The sequence below is a fragment of the Candoia aspera genome, chromosome 3 (genome assembly GCF_035149785.1).
Source record: "Candoia aspera isolate rCanAsp1 chromosome 3, rCanAsp1.hap2, whole genome shotgun sequence".
Taxonomy (NCBI): Eukaryota; Metazoa; Chordata; class Lepidosauria; order Squamata; family Boidae; genus Candoia; species Candoia aspera.
The window spans coordinates 115,225,069-115,249,553 of record NC_086155.1 but is presented as its reverse complement, the minus strand read 5'-3'; the positions used below and the strand labels follow the sequence as shown (position 1 = coordinate 115,249,553).

Below are 24,485 nucleotides of genomic sequence, written 5' to 3'. Positions count from 1 at the left end.
TTGGATGGGTAGATAAAATATACTGCTACTATCCCTGGAAATGTAATGTCTGTCTGTCTGTCCATCCAGTATAGTGTGGTGTAGTGTATTTTCATTATGTGGCATTAGTAATGTAATCCTTCTGCAGACTTGGAAAAAAAAAAGAAAAAACTGATTTTGTCTTGTAGTATGCAGCTTGCTATTTGTAGATCTGTATTGGCTCTTACTAAGGGGCAAACTAGATGTTAATACACTGAAGTATAAAGGATTTATGGTTTGGAATATCTGCTTTTTTAATGGAAAGCATCCTTGACAGAAGGAAATATACACCTGAATATTTAGACAGGAAGAGAATTGCATTAGAAAACAGCCAGCAGGAAAGAAAAGTTTCTCTCCATTCCAGTTCTTTGTTTCTCCACATTTAAACATGCTGGCATTCAGTGAAATGTATTGCTTCTGAAGACAAGTCCAGTTTTGACTCACAACTGTCGGTGTCACAAAAATATCCAACTCTTGCAACCAAATCTACTTCTTTTGTATCAAGTCTATTTCAGTTATAAAAATGCCATACAAAGCGATTTTCTTACAAATGATGCAACAAACATTTATCTCAAGAACTAATCTGCCAGTATAAGAGATACCTATATCTAAGGCTAGAAAATATCAAAGAATCCAGTCTTTTTATTCTACAAAAATTCCTACGGTCAGTATTGCTTCTATTCACTCTCAGGAATAGAGATGCAATTACCAATACTTGTTGGTTGGCTCAATCACAGTGGTAACCCAGAAACCAGCTGCTCTTCAAATGATAAGCAAAGCAAGTTGCCTTCAAAATTCTGCCCTTGCATTTTACAGAGTAAAGCAGTGTTATATCAAAAGATCTGGACTGAAGTTTCTTTGCAGAGGTTCGATCCTAACCTGCTCTTTTCATTTGCAGACACAAAAATTGCTTTATTGGGGGAAGGAGAGGAGGAAAACCAATAGAGAAACATTAAACCTAGGGGCCTTTTAATGAACTTAGATGGTGGGAGTAAATACATGCAATAAGGTCCGGAAGGTATTGAAGTGAGTGCCCCCCATTCTGATAAGGATTGGCAATATGAAAACAGTAATCTGTGCAGATGGAACTGCTCCCTCCACTAAAGCTAATAGGAAGTTGTAGCTCAGTCTACCATAACCACAAATAGACAGAACTGTATGCCCCCACCTTAAAATGGACACTGTCTTCTACAAGTAAACAGAAAGTGTGAGTTTTGGGATATTCTAACATTACGTTTGCTGAACAGCAATAAAGTAAAATCACATCTCAAACAAGCACACCCTTCATTTAACTCTTTCTATTTTTAGTAGTGGAAAAGCAGAGCTAGAAACACGGTTTTCACTTTAGGAAAACAACAAAATCAGATGTTCATTCTGTGATAGTAAATGGACACTTTTCACTGCTGATCACTTACAGATTTGTAAAACACGGAGTCTAGATTTGCAATCCACCCTTCCTGCTGCATTGCTAGGGTTACTTTTTAAACATGTGTCCCAATTATTGTGGACCAGTTCTTTTTCACCACCTAAACCATGGAGATTTGTTTCTTTTCAGTGCCAGCAAAACCATGAGTAGTAGAATGAAGAGCTCAGTCCCTTAATGCAACATTCCAAAATACCAAAGCATAGAAATGCTTTATGAGGAGCCTCCTCTTTCCTTTAAGCATTTCCATATCTTTTCAACTGCTACTATTCTCTGTACAGGTAAGGCAGTGGGGAGATGTTGCTCTTCTATAAGAAAATATGCAGGCCACTAGGAGCTCTGCTGCATAGACAGACAGAGAGATCCTGAGCAGGTGGCAAATAAATGTTGCCATTCGTTTCCAGCAGCATTATATCCACTGGAGTGATCTGTTCCTGAATGCATTGTGCTTGACACAGTACTGCAGTATTTGCTTTCGTGCATGCACGAGAACAAAATATATCAACACAAAATGGAATGTGCTTTTAGTGGAAAGAATTCATTGGCGCCTTGGAGTCATCTAATACATACAATAAGTGCAGCACAACCGATTCATATGGATCGTTCACGGCTATTCAGAAACCCTCTCTAAATGTGCACTTACATGTGTACTATTTCTAGACTACTTTGTGGTTAGTTTTCTACATGTGACTTCTCTGAGCAAGTATCACCAGTTTGGGCGCACCTTTTGCTCCATGAAATTACTGTGGTAAGACAAGCATATACATATTTAAACTTGCACGTCTTCTAAATAACAACAGAAATAAGTTCCTGCCTATGAAAGTAAGACTTTGCTTAACTCCAGTCTGAAAAATGATGCGTGACATTTAGGGATGAAATTGAAAAAGTGCAATTATTTAAATGGAATTAATCCTTAGGTTTGATTCACCAGATTGTCAAACACATCCAAGGCAGTGATATTTTTAGTTCGTTCAGCCCCGAAGTAGAAATAGGAGAAAGAATAAAATAGCAAATTTGAAATATGCTGCTTTGACAGCATTATCCTGAGATAAGAATGCCTTTATAGCTATAAAAATAGAAAGTGTAAAAAGATACAAAAAAGGGTTACTGAAATTTTAAAAAGTAATTACACTTGCTGTTCTGGAAACAAAAGAAAATGTAAGGCAGCCCAAGCTGTTTAATGTCTAATTACGTGGGTTGCAAACCAACAGGCAGTCTAGTGGGACACTGACAGAAAGGTGGGAGTGTCAGAATAGGACAAACCTGACCTGGGGGCAAAACAAAGTAGAGAGCTTCTTTTGGTGATATATATACAAATACAAAAGGCTTCAACTCATTTTCTAACATCAGAATCAGCTTTTATATTCTGAAACAGAAGATGTTAGCTAGATATCCAGTGGGCCCAAAGAGGTATGCCAGTGAGTAATCACCCTATCTCTTCAATGCATCCCCTCTGAATTGTGCCATATCAGATCCAAGTTGCTGTTTTACTTGGAAAAAAATCCCAAATATTCACCCATTTCTGCTTCAACTATTTTAAAACTAGCTTTCATGCCTTAAGAATGGCAGCCTGATGCCACCACAGTGAACAAAGTCTGAAATGAGTTTGACTAAGTGGACATAAATAACCCAAGGGACCCAGAGACAGACACAGTGGTTGCAAACATGCCTAGGGCTACAGATCTGCTATCTTAGTCTGAGGTCAGCAGCCATGAACACAAAGCATATTATCTCGTTTTCCAAGTAATGCATGGCTGTTTGTATCTTCGAGACAGTCTCCTTCCCACTAGTAGTGAATTCTTCAGAGAGGAAAGGAGGGACCCCCAGTAGAAGATTCTTGTATATAGGTTCAGTTGTATCAGCTAACCAGGTAACTCTGCATTTCCCTGGAACTAATGCTCAGAACCATGCCTGAGAGATTGCCTAAGGAACAAACAAACAAAGCACTAAGATTAGCAAATTGCAGGACATTGAAAATAACCCCCCTTTTATTCAAGGAACAATTCCACCAGAATGAGATGGTGGTGCAGCAGGTCTGAGGTGCAATGCTGGAAATGGCCATTGTTGAATCCTCATGAATTCCTACAGCTCTGAGCCAAAAGACAGCCTCCAGATTCAAGGAGAGTTAGGTGAGAAAGGAGAATGGACCCACAGGCTTCCTCCAACATACACTGACCTGGGACTGGACACTGACTGCCATCAGCAGTAAGGGAACTCTGTAGCTGTTCAAGTTTCCACCTCTCCCAGAAGGAGTCACTGCAAGGTAATGGTGTGGAGGAGGAGTCCCAAGGTGGGGATGGCGATAAAGTAGGCAACATAAAATATACAAAAACAACAGAAATGGATGGGTGAGCCGGGGAATATGCCATTTAATTTTTTTTTCAAAATTATGAAAACAGAAAAATTCCATTTGCTTTGTCATATTAAGTTACGAACAGAGAATAATCTGCCTTAACAATCTCATCAGCGAAACAGGGATGACAAAAGGGCCTTCTGAATTTAAGTGACCTTCTCACAAACATTTAAAATTCTAGTAAGAAAAGGCAGAAAATTATTCTTCATTGTTAGAAAATCCTAAAATAAAAAGTTCATTTGCATGCAGCCAAGGCATTTTATCCTCACAATATCCTGTGCATTAGACCAGACTTCCTCAATCAGGATCCTCTCCTGAACTGGGGACTAATTTCCAGAATTTTCCAAGTAGCATGGCCATTGCTGACAATTCTGGGGGTTAAAGCCCACACATCTGGAAAGTGCCCTGGATGAGGGGAGGCGAGGTTGTGCTGGGCTAAGAGTAACTGGACCAAATCAGCCCTTGAGCTTTAGAGATGATTAGTGGGAATCTGAACCTGGGTTTTCCTGGCTCTAATCTGAAATGCAGTCAGGCATAGCGACAGTTTGTCATCCAGTTAGGGATGCTCCATTTATGCTTGACTGTTCCTAAGCCGAATCAGAGCATATCACAGGAATCAGTGCGAAAGCAATAGCGTATCAGTAGGTTTGGATAAAGAGAATGCATGTCAAACTTCTAGTAGGTTCCAGTTAGCAAAATGAAGAGATGATAGAAATGAAGAGGCAAAAAGAAAAAGATATTCTGGAATGGCTCTTTTTTATCAGAAAAATGTGATTTATCTGGCAATACAAACATAATGAATTTTGTCTTCACAATTATTTTTACCCTGAGCAAAACAGGAGCAATACATGACAATTAGGAAATTATTCCATCCTTTTCAGTACATTCTAGACCCAAGCATTTTCTGTATCTGCTACTGACCTCAGCAATTTTCTTCAATATTTTGTAAAAATAAAGTATCTGTTATTAAAAGATCAAAATATATGACATTGATCCAGCAATGAGGTGCTGCTATCCCATGGCTACTTTATGTAATTTAACTTCCTCATATGGTTAGAATATTTTTATTAGATTGGACTGTAGTTTTCCATTTTATTTCTAGAAACCTATTCTGGGATATTATTACATTTCTCTTCAATCTAGTTGGTAATACCCCAGAATACCTTCTTTTTCAACTGGCATTCCAACAGCAAGATATGCAAATACATAAAGCCATTTTACATTTTCTTAACTATACAGTAGGTATTACATTTCTTTAGATACTATTATCCTTCTTTCTTCTCCCTTCTACCCACTCCTGCTTCTCAGCATGGAATTGTTATCAGAGCCCAACTGAATATCTTAGCTAGCAACCCAGCTTTATCCTATCAGTGAACCAGGTAAGATGAGCAGCAACCTGGGAGGGCTGGGAGTATCCAGAAAAATCAAGGTGGCAGCAGCAACTGCATCAACACATGTGCATAGGAGTTGGGGCTTCACTTATGTGGTTGAGGATGCCATCTTGATTTTTGTGAACAAACAGGATAGGCTTGTTTTTCATTCTATGCCTTTCCTTCCCATTGCTACTTCAACTCTTTGCTTCAAACTCATATGTGGTACAAAGCCAAAAAAGTATAGAATATAATTGGCCAGGCATCAGCAACCTTTTCAGGTACTGGACAGATGACCTTAAAAACAAAAAGAAGGGGGGAAATGCAGAATTTTTACAGTCTCACTCCCAAATCTTTTGAGAGGTTAGTATTTTTTTCATCAATATTGTTCAATTCAAATTTCAAGAACCAGGAACACTGTAACAAACCATGGCTGTGGAACTGGCTGTGGAAGTATTTTACAGCAGTTAACTTTTATGAAATAGCTAGGAAAGGCTACTTTATGGGGGACATTGGGAATATAAGGGAATTGCCCTATCATTTAAAACAGAATGGTGAACCTGTGTGCCTCAGAAATGCTGCTGAATTACACTACTGGCAATCCAACCAGCACATCCAATGGTAAGGGATGTTCCCTCCACCCCCCATTTATTCATTATGTTGCCAGTTCATTCTTTTTAAAGTGTGCCTGCTTCCATGAGTTAATGTATATATTTAAAACATTTAATACAAACAAATTTGAATTCAGTCTTGAATATTCTTTTAGTTCTGTAAATTATTTCTGCCTAGGTACAATTTTTTTTTAAAAAACTCCAATAACAGACACACATGGCACCATGCTTTACAGTAATCATTACAATCATTCCAATTTTCCTTATTTTTTTCACCCAGCACTTGGATCTTAAACATATTGCCAATGATCTGACATGGCTGGAACACGTTTTGTGGAAGCTGAAATAAGATAGAAGTCAATATTATTATTTGGCATGGGATCATCTTAAATACCAAATAGAAACACACTTAATTTTCATAAAGGGAATCTGTATTTACCTCTTGCATTTCCTAATGTTTGACAATCAAGGTCATCATCAATGAATTCTTCCCCCTGGGTATTTTGGGTATCCTCTCTGTGGTTTACAGGGCTGATCATCTCTTGTTCTTTTTCATTTTGCATCTGAGCATAGACATTTCTCCCTGGTAATTTCCTTAAGAACATAAGATAGCTTTTTAATATGGTAGTGCATTGCCTTGATCCACCAAGCGTGATCCATAGGTGGAAGCATCCATTGCAAATATAGTTGCATATGCGTTCATTCAGACTCCACTGAGCTACTGTTAAGTACTTTCTGATGGTGATGAAAATGTCCCAACCAAATTTATTGTAAGGACTGCAGTGGGATCGGACTCAAATCATTATCTCACAGTTCTTGCTATATGTTGCTCAGTTCTCTGCATTTACCTTATTACAGAGGAACTTACGGTTTTCAAGCACACAAACCAGCATCTTTGGGGCATGATGAATTAAGTTCAGCAAGCACTCCCAATTCCTTTGGATTCCATGGTTTTCTATACTAAAAAGTAAGAGTCTGTCTTATCCAGTACAAAATTATGAACCTTTTCATGAGTCTCAGGTGAAAAAATATTGCTAAGTTGCAATAACAACTTTTGGTCTTCCAAGTGATCATCTATGCATTCACATGTATTGGTTTCTGTGTTGTTATGGAGGCTCAACTAAAATTCTCTGGAATTGAGATATTTTGGTGTGAATAGCAGTCTCCTCCAACAACGTCCCTAATCAATTGTTGCAGCCTCTCTGTCCTCCCAATTCTATGACCATAGGAATACCACCTATAGTATAGTACTAAGTATAGAGCCCCTGATGAAGGAAAGAGAGCAGCCTTAAAGAAGAGATCTGGTAAAACGTGAATCTGATCTGCTTCTGCAAATCCAGGTGGAAACATCACACAAATGAACATGGTTGCAACAAGGTGACTATTCTTTGGAAGCCAGAAGACATGCCTAACAGCAGCCACATTTGCCAAATAACTTCTCACAAAGGGAGGCAAGTTAGTGAATTAATGTCAGACATGCCTCTGTCATACCTTTCAGATGATGCTGGACATGTGCAGCCTGGGCCTTCATAACAGACAAAGAAGCTCTGTATCTTCTAAAAAAAAATAACATGTTCTGCATGTAAAATGCCAAGGAGCACTCACTTCCAGAGTCTGAAACAGCTCCTCCATAAAACAAGATGGCAACGGAAAGAAGTATAATTGGCCTAACAACCATAATGGACTATTTTAAGGGATAGAATGACCTCTTATTTATTCAACCTCTATATAGCTAACTTCAGCAAAGGATCGTTACCTTGTCGTGGTGCTGGAGCTTGAGCACCTCAATGATGCCATGAGCTAAACCATGAAGAGTCACCCAAGACGGGAAGGTCATGACAGAGAGGTCAGACTAAATGCGATCCCTGGGGAAGGTAATGGCAACCCACCCCAGTATTCTTGCCATGAAAACTAAATGGATCAGTACAATCAGAGATATGTCGGTATACCATCGGAAGGTGAGACCCCCAGGTCGGAAGATGGTCAAAATGCTACTGGGGAGGAACAGAGGATGAGCTCAACTAGCCCCAGACGTGATGACGCAGCTAGCTCAAAGCCGAAAGGAAGGCTAGCAGCTGACGGTGCTGGTGGTGAACGTCGAATCCGATGTTCTAAGGATCAACACACCATTGGAACCTGGAATGTAAGATCTATGAGCCAGGACAAATTGGATGTGGTTATTGGTGAGATGTCAAGATTAAAGATAGACATTTTGGGCGTCAGTGAACTGAAATGGACTGGAATGGGCCACTTCACATCAAATGACCACCAGATCTACTACTGTGGACAAGAGGACCACAGAAGAAATGGAGTAGCCTTCATAATTAATAGTAAAATGGCTAAAGCAGTGCTTGGATACAGTCCAAAAAACGATAGAATGATCTCAGTTCGAATTCAGGGCAGGCCATCTAACATCACAGTGATCCAAATATACGCCCCAACCACAGATGCTGAAGAAGCTGAAGTACAGCAGTTCTATGAGGATCTGCAGCACCTACTGGACAACACACCTAAAAGAGATGTTATTTTCATCACGGGAGACTGGAATGCTAAGGTGGGCAGTCAAATGACACCTGGAATTACAGGTAGGCATGGCCTGGGAGAACAAAACGAAGCAGGACATAGGCTGATAGAATTTTGCCAAGACAATTCACTCTGCATAACAAACACTCTCTTCCAACAACCTAAGAGACGGCTTTATACATGGACTTCACCAGATGGACAACACCGAAATCAGATTGACTACATCCTTTGCAGCCAAAGGTGGCGGACATCTATACAGTCGGTACAAACAAGACCTGGAGCTGACTGTAGTTCAGATCACGAACTTCTTCTTGCACAATTTAGGATCAGACTAAAGAGATTAGGGAAGACCCACAGATTAGCTAGATATGAGCTCACTAATATTCCTAAGGAATATGCAGTGGAGGTGAAGAATAGATTTAAGGGACTGGATTTAGTACATAGGGTCCCGGAAGAACTATGGACAGAAGTTTGCAACATTGTTCAGGAGGCGACAACAAAATACATCCCAAAGAAAGAGAAAACCAAGAAGGCAAAATGGCTGTCTGCTGAGACACTAGAAGTAGCCCAAGAAAGAAGGAAAGCAAAAGGCAACAGTGATTGGGGGAGATATGCCCAATTAAATGCAAAATTCCAGAGGTTAGCCAGAAGAGATAAGGAATTATTTTTAAACAAGCAATGCACGGAAGTGGAAGAAGACAATAGAATAGGAAGGACAAGAGACCTCTTCCAGAAAATTAGAAACATTGGAGGTAAATTCCAGGCAAACATGGGTATGATCAAAAACAAAGATGGCAAGGACCTAACAGAAGAAGAAGAGATCAAGAAAAGGTGGCAAGAATATACAGAAGACCTGTATAGGAAGGATAACAATATGGGGGATAGCTTTGACGGTGTGGTCAGTGAGCTAGAGCCAGACATCCTGAAGAGTGAGGTTGAATGGGCCTTAAGAAGCATTGCTAATAACAAGGCAGCAGGAGACGACGGCATCCCAACTGAACTGCTCAAAATCTTGCAAGATGATGCTGTCAAGGTAATGCATGCTATATGTCAGCAAATTTGGAAAACACAAGAATGGCCATCAGATTGGAAAAAATCAACTTATATCCCCATACCAAAAAAGGGAAACACAAAAGAATGTTCAAATTATCGAACAGTGGCACTCATTTCACATGCCAGTAAGGTAATGCTCAAGATCCTGCAAGGTAGACTTCAGCAATTCATGGAGCGAGAATTGCCAGATGTACAAGCTGGGTTTAGAAAAGGCAGAGGAACTAGAGACCAAATTGCCAATATCCGCTGGATAATGGAAAAAGCCAGGGGGTTTCAGAAAAACATCTATTTCTGTTTTATTGACTATTCTAAAGCCTTTGACTGTGTGGACCATAACAAATTGTGGCAAGTTCTTCATGGTATGGGGATACCAAGTCATCTTGTCTGCCTCCTGAAGAATCTGTATAACGACCAAGTAGCAACAGTAAGAACAGACCACGGAACAACAGACTGGTTTAAGATTGGGAAACGAGTACGGCAGGGCTGTATACTCTCACCCTACCTATTCAACTTGTATGTGAACTAACTACATCAGTAGAGACAGCAACATGTAATCAAAATCACAGTATCAAATCAGCAATAAAACTGTGAAATATTTAAAAATTGTAAAAAGTAAAAACTCCTTTATTTGATACCCAAAGGACCGTATGGGAACAGCAGGCAAGACTTTTGGGGGACAGCATCCCCCTGACAGGGCTCTGTCACTGAAGATCTTTTTCTTTTTGCCAGCTGCCTTATCTTAAATGCAAGCACACTTGGAAAATGGCTTTTATTAACTATCTTCGGGTAGAGGAAATGCTCCGTCTGGTAGTCAGTTTCCAAGTCATTTAGGGCTTTACAGATTAAAGCCAACATTGTTTATTGCTGATGGGCTAGTAAAGCAGCCACCAATCGTTCAGTTGTTAAAAGGACCAGAAAAGAATAAACATAATACATCTGATGGTTCTCCTTTTCCTAATCCTCTAGACTACATGCCCACCTACATTAGATGATACAAAAGGGTACAGCCCCCTACATTAGGCGATAAAGCCTCCACAGCAACATACAGTGGAACTGTTACATACGGTGACTTGGAAGTTATACTTCTATTGATGCAGCCTTGGTTTTTGCTTTACAACCACATCACACCAATAGCTCATATTCAGTCTGGAGACAATGTGCTATTACCAAACCACGTATACCTCCACAATTGGTCTTTTTTATTTCTTAAGAGCAACATGTTGCACTTGTCTCTGTTACATGTCATTTTGTTACTTTCAGCCCCCTTCCCAACACATCAAGACAATTTTGAGCTTTATCTCTGACTTCTAGGATATTATTATTATTATTATTATATTATTATTATTATTATTATTTTGTAATATTCTTTCTCTATTGGTAAGCTGCCATGTTTCACCTGGCAGGAGATGGAATTACTTCTTGGGGGTTGGGCTTACGTAGCCTATTCATGATCTTGCTGGCCTTGATTTGTTCAACTGATAGTGGGAGGTCTCAAGAAACTGGAGTATTGCACAGAAAGCCTTCCTCAATCTCTAGTTGTTTTGGCTATTGAACCTTATTGTTGATTCTTATCTACAATGCTTCTGTAACAAGAATTCCTTGCTCAGAAGTAAGCTGCAAAGTTCAACCTCAGCTCTGTACGTACCAACGGCCAGTTTTGCAACAAAGGTTGTGAGGCTGAAGTTTAGGAACTCTTTTAAGAGTTGCTTGATAAGACTATGAGAAAAATAGCGAAGAACCATCTAAGGTGGTTTGTGGGCACCAAAAGGATCTTGAAAATCTCTGAACTCCCAAATAATTTTGAAATCATAGATTTATTCATAGCTAATAACATTTAATATGGGAAAGGAACAATGACATTTCTGAAACTCTCCATGTGCTGAACACAGAGTAAAGACTTAAAGATAGAATATTAGCCTGAATAAGTTAGATTCCAATGGCTCAGCAAATGGATATACTTGACCAAGTAGAACAGTATTGGACAATATAGCTGACATGGCCACTTGGAGTAACTAAGATGCAATCTGGCTGATCCAGCCAGAGTTTTACCACCGTTTGGTGTAAACAGCAGCAACAACAGACTGCAAAAACTCTCCAACAACCATGAAACATGCCCCCCAAGAAAGTCTGCCCCACTGCAGTATAACAATGCTTACTACATAACTTGATTAAAAATTCTATCTTCACGTGACCATTTCCACTGGTGACCAAACCACAGATATACAGAGATTGCACCATGTTTCCCAGCCTATCTTGGAGGAGTTTGTGGTGACAGTTTTGGAAGTGTGAAGACAAACTGTGCCATCCAACGTACCGAGGAAGAAATGGCTCAACTGAAGGAGGAAAAAGCATTCAACAAGCCCCGATTTTTCTCCATATAGTAGCAAACGCTTGAGCAATGTAACAAACTGGACCACCACAATAGTTGCTGCTGCTAACTAAACAGCTCCTGAATGTAATCCACTGTGATGACAATGCACTTAAATGCACAGTAGTTAGTTGAGAGGAGTTCTTCACACCAAAACGCCAAGAGCAGGCATCTATATTAGTGTTGCGCAGAGACCCAGCAGTAGAACCCTGGAATATTTAAGCTAGTTTGTTCTGATGAGGCATTATGTACAACAAACAGTCCCTTTTCATATAAACTTCCTGAAGACAGAGTGAAACTTCTGCTTCTTTGAAACCTTATTCATTTATGGGAAAAGATTGAAGAAATGACTCTGGTTTGACAAGGAGCTTGAGAATCTTCCTTCTGATAAGCTTTTCATCATTGATTTGGGTTTATGAGCTTTGTCTCATATATGTTCACCAGTGGGCATGTGCCTCTCTTAATTGGTCTCTCCACAACGTTCTCTGTTTTGCATTTAAAGTGCATGCACATGTAACACTTTTTGGAGGCTGTGTGCCCTGACCACTGTGCACTGGAGAACACGTGACTTTTGTTTTTCAACAAAGTCCTCTCATTTCTTTGTGTGGCAGAGGAGGAGTACGGGGAAACTTAGGCTTAGCTTTGGGACCTTTTCCAGAGCAGGAATGGTGATCTCTTTATCACAGCAGCATGCAAAGCAATGGCATGAACAGACTAACTTTGCTCTGGAAAGTAAACTGAGAACTGTAAGACTTAAGTTTGCTACAGATGATAAAATAATCAAGTAAAGGTAAACAGAGGGACGCGGTGGCACTGCGGGTTAAACCGCTGAGCTGTCGATCGGAAGGTCGGCGGTTCGAAACCGCGCGGCGGGGTGAGCTCCCGTTGTTAATCCCAGCTCCTGCTCACCTAGCAGTTCGAAAACATGCAAATGTGAGTAGATCAATAGGTACCGCTTCGGCGGGAAGGTAACGGCGTTCCATGTCGTCATGCTGGCCACATGACCCGGAAGTGTCCTATGGACAACGCCGGCTCTTCGGCTTTGAAACGGAGATGAACACCGCCCCCTAGAGTTGGACACGACTGGACTTTACGTCAAGGGAAACCTTTACCTTTACCTAAAGGTAAACAATTCTTTCCTTTCTCTGATGGAGTTTATCATTCATACAAGCAGTTTAAATGAGCTCTCACAACTCTAAAATTGAAAGGATGCATTTTATGTTAGGATATGTTGCACCCTGTACAAAACCACTGGATCATGTCAGCATCATTTTTTTTTACCTGAAGGCTGTTTCAGCAAGCAAACTTTAAAAGCATTCCCACAGTAATCGGCGAACAATGTAAGTCACCAAATGGGAAGTAAAATACTCTAAGAATTGTTAAATTTAGCGAAGTATATGTCCAGCTTCAAAACACTTTCCTATATTGATCTGGCTGTTGCTCATTACTCACAGACACAGGATGCTTGAAGATCAACGTCTCTTGTTACTACAAAAAAACTGTGCAGCTATTCCACCTTTCCCTATTTTCTTTTCTTTTTGTTGTAACATGGGAACCCACGGCAACATGAAAATATTACCTGCTTAAATTAAATGAATTCAGTGAAAACATTATAACTTCTATTCCTCCATGTAGAATGGATTTAGTCATAATTATTCATATCATCTGACCAATTATGCCAGGCCCTCATACCATATTTACCCAAAAGGAAGATGGCCCTGAATTTAAAATCGCAGAATAGATAAAGAAACCACCTTCCCCATTTGTCATCTCAGGGTGGCCAACTCCAGTTGAAGCTTATTCTATTCAGCTTTGATGTCCAAATCAGTGTTCAAATGCTTTTGAAGATGAGCTGAGGATTAGAAGTTTTGGGGAGGGTCTGTTTGCTTAAATGATTTTTAACCCTTTTTAAATGACCACAGAGCTTCTGTTTCTTTTCCTTTCTTCTCTGACCAGTTCTGCTTTCTCTCATCCAATCCCTGTTTTTTTTCCCTTTTTTTTGCTGTTTCTGCTAAAAGGAAGAGGTGAGTATGGAAATGTGTGTGTATACTTACATAATTCTAAGTGCAAGAAACAACAGTTGGCATATGAAGTTGTGGATCAATTAATTTTATAGACAGAGTACCTTAAAGTACAAGAGCCAGTTTGGTGTACTAGTTAAAGGCACCAGGCTAGAAACTGGGAGACTGAGAGTTCCAGTCCGATGAAGCCAGTTGGGTGACTTTGGGCCAGTCACTCTCTCTCAGCCTAGGAAAAAGGCAAGGACAAACCACTCCCAAAAATGTTGGCAAGAAAACTGCATTTAATCACTAGTTATTAATCTATTATTTTTTTGTCCTGGGTATGCCATTTTGGCAGACATAGTTACATACATAAATACACACACAGGGAGAGGCTGGTCACATGCATACTTATGGAGAGATGGAAATATCCAGGACTTGTTTCAGTTGGAGTTGACAGGGCAGAAAAGCTGAGAAAAGCAGGAAAAAACATAATTTTTATCTACATTTACATGTATATATTTTTACTCTTTCTTTTGGTGGAGGATAGTCTCAAATTCAGGGTTGTTTTCCTTTTGGGTGAATAAGGTGAATCTAACAAATAATAAATAAAAGTCTTCAGCCTGTAGATATATAAGATCACTTGCCTTTTAAACTTGTAGAGGATGATAGCTCCTATTACCACAAGTGAAATGACAAAGAGAACCATTATCACCCAATACCCATTGCCTCCTCTGATGCTCTGAGAATCTGAAATTAAAGATAAATCCTAGTAAATTGAATCCTTAGCAGAATCATCTTCTAAACCATTGCAAAACATTTATCTGCTCAAACTGTAACTTGCACTGGAGTATACTTTTTCTCACAGCAATGCAGCAATGGAATCAGCCTTCCCCAACAGGTACTCTCCAAATGTGTTGGACTTCACAATATTTTGCCTTAAGATTCTGGGAATTTAAAACCAACACATTTGGAGGGCATCAACCTGAGTTTTGCTTTCAGGTATGTCTTCTACTTCCTTCCAATTCCTGGACTTTTCTAAAACAAATCTTAAATTTAATTACATGTGGACCTGTCATAATCTACCCTTTCAGTTCTCAACTTTAATAAAAAACTAATGCAGGTCAGACAATACCTGCAAGCTTCATTTGGCATGATTCCATATAAAGCTGCCTCCTGAATTATCTAACATCAATATTAGTGCTTAAATATTAGAAAAATATTTTCCCTGGAAAAAACTCTACTAATTGTCCAAAAAAAATAAAAAGGAGAAGAGAAGAGAAAAAAAGAAAAGAGTTTACCTGAATCAGAACTCCCTAACATCACAAGAACCCATTTTCCTCCTCTCATGAAGAAACTGATGTTTTGGGCATTCAGAGATTGCTTAATAGCTGCTAATCGCTGGAAATAAAAGAAAAATGTCAGCTATGTTCTACTTCAGGAATTGCCAGAATAGCAAATCAGCACATTCCTAATGCTGTTAAGTTTCAAGAACTTCAGAACAAGGAAGAAATGATGAAAGATAGCATTGGCCTCATACATCCTAAAAAAACAGAGAAAAGGATAAAGAAGATGCAACTTATGCAGACAAAGAAATGGAAGCTTTGCTTCTAAACTGTTAAAAAAAGGTAATGTTTTAATTACCGTCCATCTCTTTTGGGGGAGATGGGTGGTAATTAAGTTTGAATAAAAAATAAAATAAATAAACATTTTAAGATTTCTTAATATTCCCATTCAGGCAAAAATATTAAACAAATCTGAAAGTTTTTCCTATGGCAAAATATCCATCCATTCCATTTCCAGGGAATTCTTTTATGCCAGGGAAAGGCACAAAGGTCTTTCTGAATTTGGTTGTTGCTTTCCAGACCATCAGCCACACCTGCAAGCTTATTAGCTCCCAGGGCAAGTCCAAGAAAAATGCTACTGGAAGAGTGACATTTTCATTCTTATCTGCCCCACCCTTATTTCAAATCCTTCTATGAGGATTCCAGACAATAAATTCTGATACTTCAAAAATTAACATATGCCTGAATTAACCAAAAACAGAGGATCATGTTTTTGCACACAAATCTAGCCACTTTGGGTAATCCCTGCTTCACCTGTCTAAAAATAAGACGAAATAAATCCTACAGCAAGTTGGGATGCCATTTGTACCAATGCAGAATGTCTATAGGCATATAATTTTCCCCTGTTTCATTATACCTTTTCAAAGACTAGATTTGTAAGAAACCAGAAAATAGCCCAGTGGCCATGTGAATCCAGGGCCAATTCTTACTGCATCATTACAGCCTGCTCAAGCAGCATTCTGCACCCATAAGCTGTCTACAGCATAGGGTGCCCAAAGGAACTAATTACTTTGTATGCCAGTATTGCAGCCCACCGTGATGAAGTGCATGGAACTATTTCTTATGTGCATTTCACCACACAGACTCATAGAAAGAGCCCTCATGCTATGGTGATGAGCATGAACTGGCTCCATGTAACGGTAGAGTCACCTTCCAAAGCACTTTGACTAAAGCAAGGGCCAGGAATCTCCACAGGATAGCTGAGGTGGTTCTCAAGATTTCTGCGTTCTGTCCCTTGAGGCCTGGGAAAAGGCCACTTCCCATTGGCAAATCGTACTCCCTCCCCAGTTCATTATTTTTCTTAGTTAAAGTAAGTAAGCTATCACTTGTATCCTTCTTCTTCTGAGTGAATGAAGGAATGCTTTTCTTGGCTCAGAGGAAGGCTAGAAACAAAGGTTCTCTGCCTTCTCTTGGGTGGAAAAAAGCAGCCCATTCTCTCTACGGAAAAAGAACCAAGTATGTAGAGAATGGGACATTGTCCTCTGAGCAGACAGCTACCTGTTCCCATTCAGCATGAAGAAAGTAGCACTGCTCCTAGCCATCTTTTGAACAGAGAAAGAGCAACTGGAGAGAGGCTTCCCCTCCCAAATCCTGCCTGCTGGGATTTGGGGAAGAAAATGTTGGCACTCTAGTCAGATTAAGATCCACCACCACCCTACAATTAGAGAAAGATTTCCCATCTCCCATTAATTTGGTTAAGAAGGAGATGCAGGCAGGGCCGACTCTTCTGCAAACTAATACGCATTAGTTGAGTACCTTATCACTGAATACAGTTTTCTTTCCTTGAGGGTGGTTTGTAGACAGAAGCATATAAAAGTCAGCCGTGGTGGGTAGCCCAGGTTTTATCACTGTCACAAGGCTTTCTTCGGGTAAGCCTGTTTCCTACAGGGAGAAAAAACATTAGATCTCCATGACTACCTTCTACTAGAGCTTCTTTAATATGCTTTGAATTCGTTCTATTTTGTTTTGGGAAAATTTTAGCCAGATATAAGTACAGAAACTGCATCCTGCCTCACATTACTTAGTCACAATAAGAAACACTCATTCAGGAGGAGGAAGAGATGTTAATAAAAATAACTGAAAATCTGAGGTACTGAAAAAAATACTTTTCCAAAAATTTACACATTCGATCCAACTATTTTGCAGTTTCCCCAAAGCTTAGACTGATGATGCCAGATTTTAGGGTACTGCTATTAGGACAAGGAAAATCTTTCAAAAGAGGTTCTTTGCCAACACAGAGGAGAATATACAAAGGCCTCTCTTTGACTTATTAAAACAGCCATTATCTTTTTCCAGGCACATGCAGCTGCTTCCAGCTGTTTTCCCTTGTGCATACTTCAATTCACTTGCTTCCCAGCTGCTTTAATGACTCAAAGAGGGTCCTTCATACACTTTCCAGCATGTTACAAGGCACTTTTTTGGAAGAATTTCTTCAGCCCTCTGTGCTGCCTAATAAATCCCACCCCAAATGTTAATGTCCAACAACCACCTGAATTATGCATACTTGGATGTTCAAGTGTGCATAGGGTCGCAACTATAATTTAAAATATGATTACAGACCTATGCATATTAAATATAGGTATTATTTATTTAAAGCATTGCTATCCTGCTTTTCAGCCCAAGAGTTTCCAAGAGTGGCTTACAAAAGAAACAGTGCATTTTGTGCTCTCAGGCTTATAACCTAGAAGATATGATACGATAAGAGAAGGGGACAGAAGGAAAAAGGAAAATAGAAAAGTCAATCACCAGTTCTTAATGCTTTGTGATTTTTATAATGGCTATGTATTAAAGTACTATAAAAGATATTTTTACATTACCACACACATTTAAAAATTAAATATAGATATAAAAATACAGAAAATGTTATAGGTGTACCCTTTATCATATTTTAATATAAAGGCTAAGGGCAGGGATTATATTGTTCTTCATATTTTCAAGATGCTTTAAATCCCTTTTGGCAGAAGAAAGAGGTTAGAAGTACTTTAAATAAATTCTTTTAAGATGATGCTATCTGATGCCTTAATGTATGCGGATGCATGCAAAATATGGGGATGTGCAGCAGACCGCAGTTAAGAGATGGTACATAAATAAAAAAGCCACTGCCATATATTCGGTGAAGTATCCCACTGAGTTTTGTTTTGTTTTTTAACAATTAGCATCCTCATCTGACCAATGAGAAATATTTAGGAAAATCAATGCATTCTTATCAAGAGAAAGTGGTTATCGTTTGGTCTATATACTTTTTAAAAACTTCCTTTGTTACTTGAATCCCAATTCATATGTCACAGTTTCAGATCTAGCATACATGACAGCCCAAATTATGCAGCTTCACTGAAAACAGATCTAGCATGTAAAAGGTTGATGTGAGAAACAAGCCAATATGGGCAAACTCCCAGCTTCTTCCAGCTGTCAGGAATTCATGGTAAATGTATGCATAATTAAAATCTAACCACTATTCAGATCACAACAATTCTTGCACTGAACCCAGCTGAATACTCTCAGAACAGTAAAAGCAGTCCAATATGCAAGTTGATATTGTCTGGAAATATTTGAAAATACTGCTTCCAATGCTTTTATGATTAGATAGTACTGCTAAAACATTGTGGACAAAACTGCTGTGGGAGAAAGAAGTACGAAGCATTAAATTTTCCATTTAGTCACTATAGTCAAAGGTCATACTGATCAACAGAAATAATTGACAAAAGTGAATTACAGTGCTAGTTTACAGTTATTGTTGAAATATCAACAAAGTAAAAAGCCCTCTCACAATTTAAAAATAAGAAAGCAAAAATGTAAACTTAATGTGTGTGAAAGGTGAAAGGTCCCCTGTGCAAGCACCGAGTCATGCCTGACCCTTTGGGGGGACGCCGCTTTCGCGACGTTTTCTTGGCAGACCATAGAGAGGGGTGGTTTGCCATTGCCTTCCCCAGTCGTCACCTTCCCCAGAAAGCTGGGTACTCATTTCACCGACCTCGGAAGGATGGAAAGCTGAGTTGACCTGAGCCAGCTACCCGTGAATCCAGCTTCCGCTGGGATCGAACTCGGGTCGTGGGGAGAGTTTCGGTTGCAGTACTGCCGCCTACCACTCTACGCCACACGAGGCTCACTAAACTTAATGTAGGCATATAATATACACAAAACCCAGATTAAAAACATCAATTTTAATACGAACGTTCTTGCTCTTTATAAAGTTAAGAGCAAAAGCATGCATCCTATGGGTTACCTTTCTAGATCTAAAGCTGATTGCCTTTTTCTCTAAATGTTCTACAATTTAGGGAACAATGTTTTGATTTTTTAAAAATAAAGTAGTAGTAAGAAATATTCTATTGCGCCATCTATACTTATCTAAACTAACCCCCTAAAGCACAATCAACCTCTGCCGTAATGATAACTTTAATGACTTTAACTTTTCTAGTTTGCAATCTGAGAAGGAGGTATCCATAACCAAAAGAATACCTGGGCAATCCGTTGTGTTACCACATGACCAACATCCTCCCGCCAGGCAGGTATGTTTGGGTTGTATAAATCTAGATGTTCAGAAAACCTTAATGGAAGTACTTGAAAATGATCTGGAAATATGAAGAAATAATGCAACTAAATATTAAATCAAAAAATAAGCTTTCTAAAAATTCTAAAATGATTCAAAGGATTCTATAAGGGTAACCCTGCATCTATACCAAACATGTATCCTGAAATCATAACTTATTGGTTATATTGCAACTACATCAATATAGTTAGAAGCCACTGGAAGAACAGAATTAACCAGACATTAGCAAGTGCCGTGACTTGCATTTTCACACAGATGCTGTCACAGAACTGTGGAAATTCTTCACTCTAAACTCACAGTACCTGCAACAGGATGGTGACAATATATAATATACTAAATATCATTAAAAGGAGGGTGCCTCACCCAAAACTTGGATAATCTTGGAATCTTGGAGCATGGAATTTCCACAAGAAGCTTGAAGTGTAACTCTGACTTTGCCTGCTTCAGCAAAACTGGTTGCCAAGAAATTTTCCAGTGAAAGAACTGGCTAAAGAAATGGGAGTAAGTGATAGAAAATAAACATGAGCCAAAAAGTTCCTAACTGATAATATTCATATTCAAATTTCAAATGATTAAAAGGTTTGACAACAGCAATGTCTTTTCCCCATAACTGGAACATTCACTAAAATATCACAGTGAAAATCAGGGAACATACGTGAACTTTGTCCTCAGAATATCTATTCTGTGAAGCAAAAATATGGTCACCAGCAGGCCACCACCATGAATTGTTCTGCTGCCTGTATTGACTGCTAGTATTGAGAAAAAAAACAGCCCTTTCCAAGTATGTGAAAAGTCAACTATTATACATTATCATCATCATCATCATCAAGTAAAAAGTAAAATACTGAACTATAATACAATTCGTTATTTCATTTAGATGAAAATAATGTGTTTTCATAATCCTCATTTACATTTACCAGCTTCTACCAGTCAATTTTTCAAAACTAGAAAAAAACATAGCAACAACTCTTTCCTTGAACAACTCTCCTCTCTTTTTCGTCTAACTGATGACCGGATGCTTTGCCTGGCAGAGTCCCAAACCTACTTGGTTTCATGAATCCCTTTGGTTTCAACATTTCTAAGAGTTCTGAAGAGGGGGAGATGGCTGGTTGCCATGGCTCCCAAGCACATGTAGTTTTAAAACAAAGAAGCAAGTAGAAGCAGGAAGCTTACAGTATATCATGATGGGAACCAATTCCAACTGGAAGAAAGTCTCTGAATCTGCCAAGAGATTCCTACCTGAATGTCTACAGTTTTTCTTGGTTGTAGATGAAGGGAATGTGAATGTCTGATAATGACACAGGTGTTCCAATACTGATTTCTCCTTGAGCCACAGAATTGTACACAAGACATTAAGAAACTCCTATATTAATCTAGTTGTCTTAGACTGCGGACTGGAAATCTTGAGCTGAAGTTAGTCACTATCAGAAACCAATTTCTCTCACTGGCTCTAAATCACCCTATCAAATGTTATATTCCTCACATAAATATGTACCATTAAGATCTATTTTTCACAATGCAGTACACTTCTTGCACTGAGATTTTTTTTTACACAAAGGAGCCCCAGTCCAGGGTTAGGTGCCTAGGTGGTCTTATCAAGTTACCAGAGTTTCTTTTCAATTTCTGTATGGTAGCAGCTCAGGAATATTTTCCTTTAAACATTCTCAAATTATCTAGACACCTACAGTGCCATTATGCTTGGAGTCATTACTGAGAGCCTTAGCCTTGTTGGTGTGATTTTGCTAAACAAGCTTGCCATAATCATAGTTCACAGTGGAGCATTGCTGGAACAAGTGGTTAAACCATCTGATAGCCATGCTTTCATGAGTTAAAATGCTTCCATTAGCTCCATTAAATGGAACTGAGTATTGGGACTAATGCTATCAGTACCAGGACAGCCTTCAGTACTGACTACTGTTAGCTCCCTACATCAACAGGGCTGAAATACTCAAAGGAAAGGTCACATGCACTCAGGGGTACAGCCTGAACTGCTTAAAAACCACCACCCAGGCTTCCAACACATGTGCTGTTTCTGCATTAGAGAGCTGGTATGGGTCCTTGCCAGACCTACCACGATCCACGTCAAAGTCACCTGCACAATCCAAATCTCCCTCCTTTATTCCACCAGCTCATCCCTATCAGTTCCCAGCTTTGTTTTACAGATGGGTTCCATTTCTGAGGTTTAAATACATGAAAGAAGGAAAAGGTCTACAGACGTTGTGGCAGAGACCCATGTAGACAGAGAAGTGGGGAGCTGGCTAAAGAGTAACAGAAGACAATCACCAGATTCTCCAACAGCATAGAGAACTTACTTAAGTTTATTCTCCCCATTCCCTTGAGCATTCAGGGGCAGGGTTTGAGAACAAAAATGAAGTCTTTGGCGCCTCAGTAGTCCAAACCAAAAACTCCAAGTAACATTCAAAATAAAATGTTTAACCAAGGAAGTAAACTGTTCTGGCAGTGACATTTTGAGTCTTGTTCTCTTGCTCTTACTCCAACAGCCTCAATCAATATGCCTGCCAGCCTCAGCTCTGGGTGTATATAAGCAGCTCGCTTGTGTAGTCTCTGCCCCCTTTCCTTCTTTCTGAAGATGGCTTTCCAGCTTGAGGAACCATCTCTATTCTCTGCCAGGACAATAAGTTGCATCAAGGCCAGGCAGTGCAGAAGGGTGGACGGGTTTGTTTATTCAGGCCTGACAAGGGTAATCCCACAGGGTAACCCCCTTTCTCTGCAGGCTTCTCAGCTCCGACTGAGACTGCAGTTGTGGTTTATTACCAACCATGTCTTTTCCCAGCATCCCACTCCAGTTACCAAGGTCAGGCACACTCATATTTGCAAACGTGAGCACCCCATGTGCTCCAAAGCACTTTTTCTCCTCCGTGTCCAATACATTTCATATTCTGACTTACTCATTTATTGTTCATATCTGAAGTCATCAATGTAGTAAGCCCGTGTAGAAAAACTGACAGCCAAGGGTGGTTGTAAAGTAATTGGTAATGAGTAATGTTATAAACTAGTGTTGTAAACTATTAATTCAAGAAATCCATTTTTTAAAGTATTTTTTAAAATGATCCTTGTATAATTCTCTTTTGATACATTAACCTGAAAACACTATCTGCTGAACCTTTATAACCTCTCAACATGGAAAGCTATTCTTACTTTTTATCAACAGATTATCCCACTGAGTTGCATGAAACAGATACAGAAACACTACCTTGTGTGGGATAGGGTTGCTGATTTATCAGAGATGGATAAGAGAGAGAACCAAAAATTAAGTACTTCCCATCTCATTCTTAGTTCTTCTTATGGGGTTCCCTTCTAATAGGCAGACATCTGATTCTGTAAATATCTTTAGATAGCTACTGATTAAATAATTTTAACTCTGCATCCTGATTTCTCCTTTCTTCAGAAGATGATGTCCAGCTTCTGCATTAGTCAGACCCATCTTTTTTCCATTCCCCAAGACACTTCTGAACTTCATACTACACAGCCAAGAATTTTGTCCATCTATTTTTACAGAATAGATAGAACCACCAAATATAACCTAAATAACACCACAAGCACCCTCCCAATTATTGCTACCATTTCATTTGTTTATGAATTCACCTATGAACCTAAGGCCCATTCTGTAAAAGAGGTGGTATCCTCAATAACAGTCCAAAAGTGTTTGTTTGCCAGGCATCTTCAGAACGGCCACGTAATCGCAGACATTTTTTTTTCATATGGCACTACTCATGATACAATCTAGCCACAACTGATGCCATTTTCAGATGAACAGTGCTATATTTCTATAACTTCTTGCCCTACTATCAGCAAATAAAACTTGCTGATCATCAGTATGTCTGATGCACAGAGATAATGAAGAAGGCAAGACTCCATGCCTATAAGTGTGGCTCTTTTTTAAATAGCCTATAATGGGACACCCAAGGTAGTTTGGGGGGGTCTACCTTGAACCTGCTTAATAAACTCACCACTAAATTATGTCAAATGATGTTCTGCATAGATGCAGAAACTGTATGTGTGAGTGCACTGATGGACACTCAAAGAACCTCAGTTACAGCTAAGGAATTTGTTCTTCTCACCGAGATTGCAGTACTAAAGTGAGTATCGAGGAGGTATACCAAACCTTCAAAAATATTTAGCAGTAAAAGTATAGTTTAAGATCATAAAACCGATTGTTTTAAGATACTGAAATGGCATGTAAAAATGTTCAAATACTGGAAAAATCATAGGTAATAACTATTCAATACCTGAAGATTGTTTCCAATCCACCAGTAAAAAAGGGTAAAGTTAGAGTTCCTTGGCAGGATGATGGCTGTCAGATTTACCTTCTGGTTTCTGCCAATAACAGGAACTACTTCAAGATGTAAAGCCTGCAGTGGAGCTGGAAAGAGTCCCAACTGTTAATTAAAAAGCCATTAATTTATCAAACATCTTGTGCTTTCAAATACTTCTTCTAAAGAAGCACTAGAGTGCTCAGGGACATCTCTTAACTTTTCAAGCAAATTCAAGAGAACACCACCTTCTCAAGGGATTGAATTAAAGCGATCACTTCCTTATATCACTTTTTACTGCTCAATAGAAGATTAATGATAGTAATTCTCATTGCAAATTAAATTGTCTTGAATACTTAAGAACTGTTGAAATTTTAATTAAGATACGTTTTTTAAAAGTTGCATTTATTTTATTTCGAAGGCTTAAGTGAATATTTATATTCCTTCTAAATCAGGAAGGGGAAACCTGAAGCCAATGAGTTGTGTATACATACTAGAGAAAAGCAAATAGCACCATTATCTAGGGTTCTGGTGCAAAGTAAATACTTTTAAGATTACAGGGAAGAGTGAGCTCTTCAGTTAGGGAACAGAAAAGCTTCC

At 39.1% G+C, this 24,485-nt stretch overlaps 1 protein-coding gene across 2 annotated transcripts in view; it reads right to left on the bottom strand.

The window, feature by feature from the left end:
• Positions 1 to 966: 966 nt before the first annotated feature.
• SORCS2 (sortilin related VPS10 domain containing receptor 2) overlaps positions 967 to 24,485 on the bottom strand; it is a 125,801-nt gene continuing 102,282 nt past the window's right edge. Inside the window, exons 20-28 of one of the 2 annotated variants that reach the window (XM_063298684.1) lie at positions 23,862 to 23,995; positions 19,975 to 20,098; positions 19,521 to 19,633; positions 16,821 to 16,946; positions 15,021 to 15,120; positions 14,367 to 14,469; positions 6,215 to 6,369; positions 3,618 to 3,697; positions 967 to 3,364 (exon numbers count right to left, since the gene is read on the bottom strand). In XM_063298684.1, coding sequence (XP_063154754.1) covers positions 3,341 to 3,364; positions 3,618 to 3,697; positions 6,215 to 6,369; positions 14,367 to 14,469; positions 15,021 to 15,120; positions 16,821 to 16,946; positions 19,521 to 19,633; positions 19,975 to 20,098; positions 23,862 to 23,995 — 959 coding nt within the window. In that variant the 3' untranslated portion in view covers positions 967 to 3,340. Of the gene's footprint in view, positions 3,365 to 3,407; positions 3,698 to 6,214; positions 6,370 to 14,366; positions 14,470 to 15,020; positions 15,121 to 16,820; positions 16,947 to 19,520; positions 19,634 to 19,974; positions 20,099 to 23,861; positions 23,996 to 24,485 lie in introns of those variants that run through there. The other variant, XM_063298683.1, reaches the window with a different exon arrangement.